The sequence below is a fragment of the Austrofundulus limnaeus genome, unplaced genomic scaffold (genome assembly GCF_001266775.1).
Source record: "Austrofundulus limnaeus strain Quisiro unplaced genomic scaffold, Austrofundulus_limnaeus-1.0 Scaffold215, whole genome shotgun sequence".
Taxonomy (NCBI): Eukaryota; Metazoa; Chordata; class Actinopteri; order Cyprinodontiformes; family Rivulidae; genus Austrofundulus; species Austrofundulus limnaeus.
Window position 1 is genome coordinate 908,174 of NW_013952617.1, and position 1,757 is coordinate 909,930.

At 40.7% G+C, this 1,757-nt stretch overlaps 1 protein-coding gene across 1 annotated transcript in view; it reads right to left on the bottom strand.

Moving 5' to 3' along the window:
- The window catches only part of tmem130 (transmembrane protein 130), a gene marked incomplete in the record, with an annotated part of 13,206 nt that extends 12,329 nt beyond the window's left edge, over positions 1-877 (bottom strand). The window contains 4 exon segments of the mRNA XM_014019301.1: positions 86-231; positions 316-487; positions 572-636; positions 710-877. Of these exon segments, the coding sequence (XP_013874755.1) occupies positions 86-231; positions 316-487; positions 572-636; positions 710-717 (391 nt within the window).
- Between the last annotated feature and the right edge of the window lie 880 nt (positions 878-1,757).

Consider the following 1,757-nt stretch of genomic DNA (forward strand, 5'->3'; position numbering starts at 1 on the left):
ATATATGACTGAAAAAACAACATAATAAAACATTTTAGTTTTCCAGCTGCAACAAACTGCCTGAATGAAACATCAAATAACTAACCGAGGACTTGAACGTCCGTGGAGTAGACTCCGGTGATCGGAGGTGCAGTTTTGCTCACAGTCGCTCCAACGTTCAGCTGCATGGTGTAGTTCCCTGATTCTGAGTAATGATAGCGGACAACTGGTTCTGTCCCACGAATCACTTCTCTGCATCAATGAAAATAAAATAAGTTTAAAATATTGAAAACAACAGAACTCTGGAGAATATCAGAATGGTAACCCGTCTGGTACCCGTTCCCTAAGTCCCAGGTATAAGTGAACTCCGCAGAGCTGAGACGCTTCAGGGGATCAAAGAGTTCGAACATTGTCTCCGTGGGAACTCCTGATGCCAGCTCTCCTGTGTTTCTCACATATATAGCATTTCCCTCCATTTGGTAGAAAATTAGCTTCCCTGCAACATTTTCTGGTGAAAAAAATAAACACGTTTGAAAACATRTGCCACAAAAATACTCATTTATAAGTCGTAAAGATGAGCTGAAAGACGTACCTGCTGTCCCCAACACAACTGGGAAGACCATAAGAAGACACGTTAGAGTCCATGTAGGATGTTTTCTGGTAAGCGGATGAACAAAAGGGATTTAAAATTTTGAAAAAAAGTATCAAAAGTAGCAGGTGTCWGAGTTACCTGTCCATATCCGCTGGTTTTCACCTTTAGAGATCTGAAATGAGAGTGAGTTGATGGGTTTGAGCGAGGGAAGAACGTTTCTCCTTCTGGCTTCTGAGAATCAGAACGTGAAATTGTCACCATGTGCTTCAGTCATAAGGCTGAAGGAAAAAAACAAGAAGCTTTTTGAAGAAGGTTGGATGGTCATGTGTCTGTTTTCAGAATATCTCATGAACCACTGGATGGATTTTAATGCAACCTTTTGCAAGTAATCACTGGAAGTACTTCAACAGCTGTTTAGCTTTTGGAGTCAATGCAATTTAAGATGGCCAATCAACTTCGGACAACAACACAAAAGTGCACGTAACTCAATTGGATATTTGGTGTAAGTTTGGTGTGATCTTAGCTGTGACATCCCAGAATATCACATGAGACTGTGCATAACGTTATTCACAAGKTTTGACTAAAACAGCTCTTTTTGAATCATTAGACGGACCATGCACGATGGGTGATAYGCATTCCTTCAAGGAATGCCTGGTCTTTAGTGGTTTTATGTATTTCCTTGGGGAGAAAAAAGATAGAAATGGTAATTTCATAAAGTCATGAGGAGCAATGACACAGAGTGACTGCTTACTGGACTCACGCTGCAAAGTGTGAAACTGGAAACACTTTCCGTTCATCTGTCTATCTTGTGRGCTGGATAACTTGAAAAATAAGTGAGATATTGACGGCCATTTTGGTGTGTGGCTGCATCTAGAKGCAAGAAAGGTTCCTAGCAAAATTTGGGTTGTCACATCATAATTCAAGTTGGCCAACATTGTCCACTGTATATTAACCGGAACCCTCGGTCATTTGAGGAAACTATGTTTTCTAGTTTGCCTTRCACCTGGTGGAGGATAAATCTGTTCCCTCAGCTCATCAGGATCCATCACCCTCTCAGACAAGAAAACAAAAACGTATGTTCTCATACACAGTGTAACTCCTACCAGCTAGAATATCTTGCATTAAAAACATTCTTGCGTTTCCCTTTCCAGTCCAGAAAAACTCATCAGAACATTGCAGTTTCTCA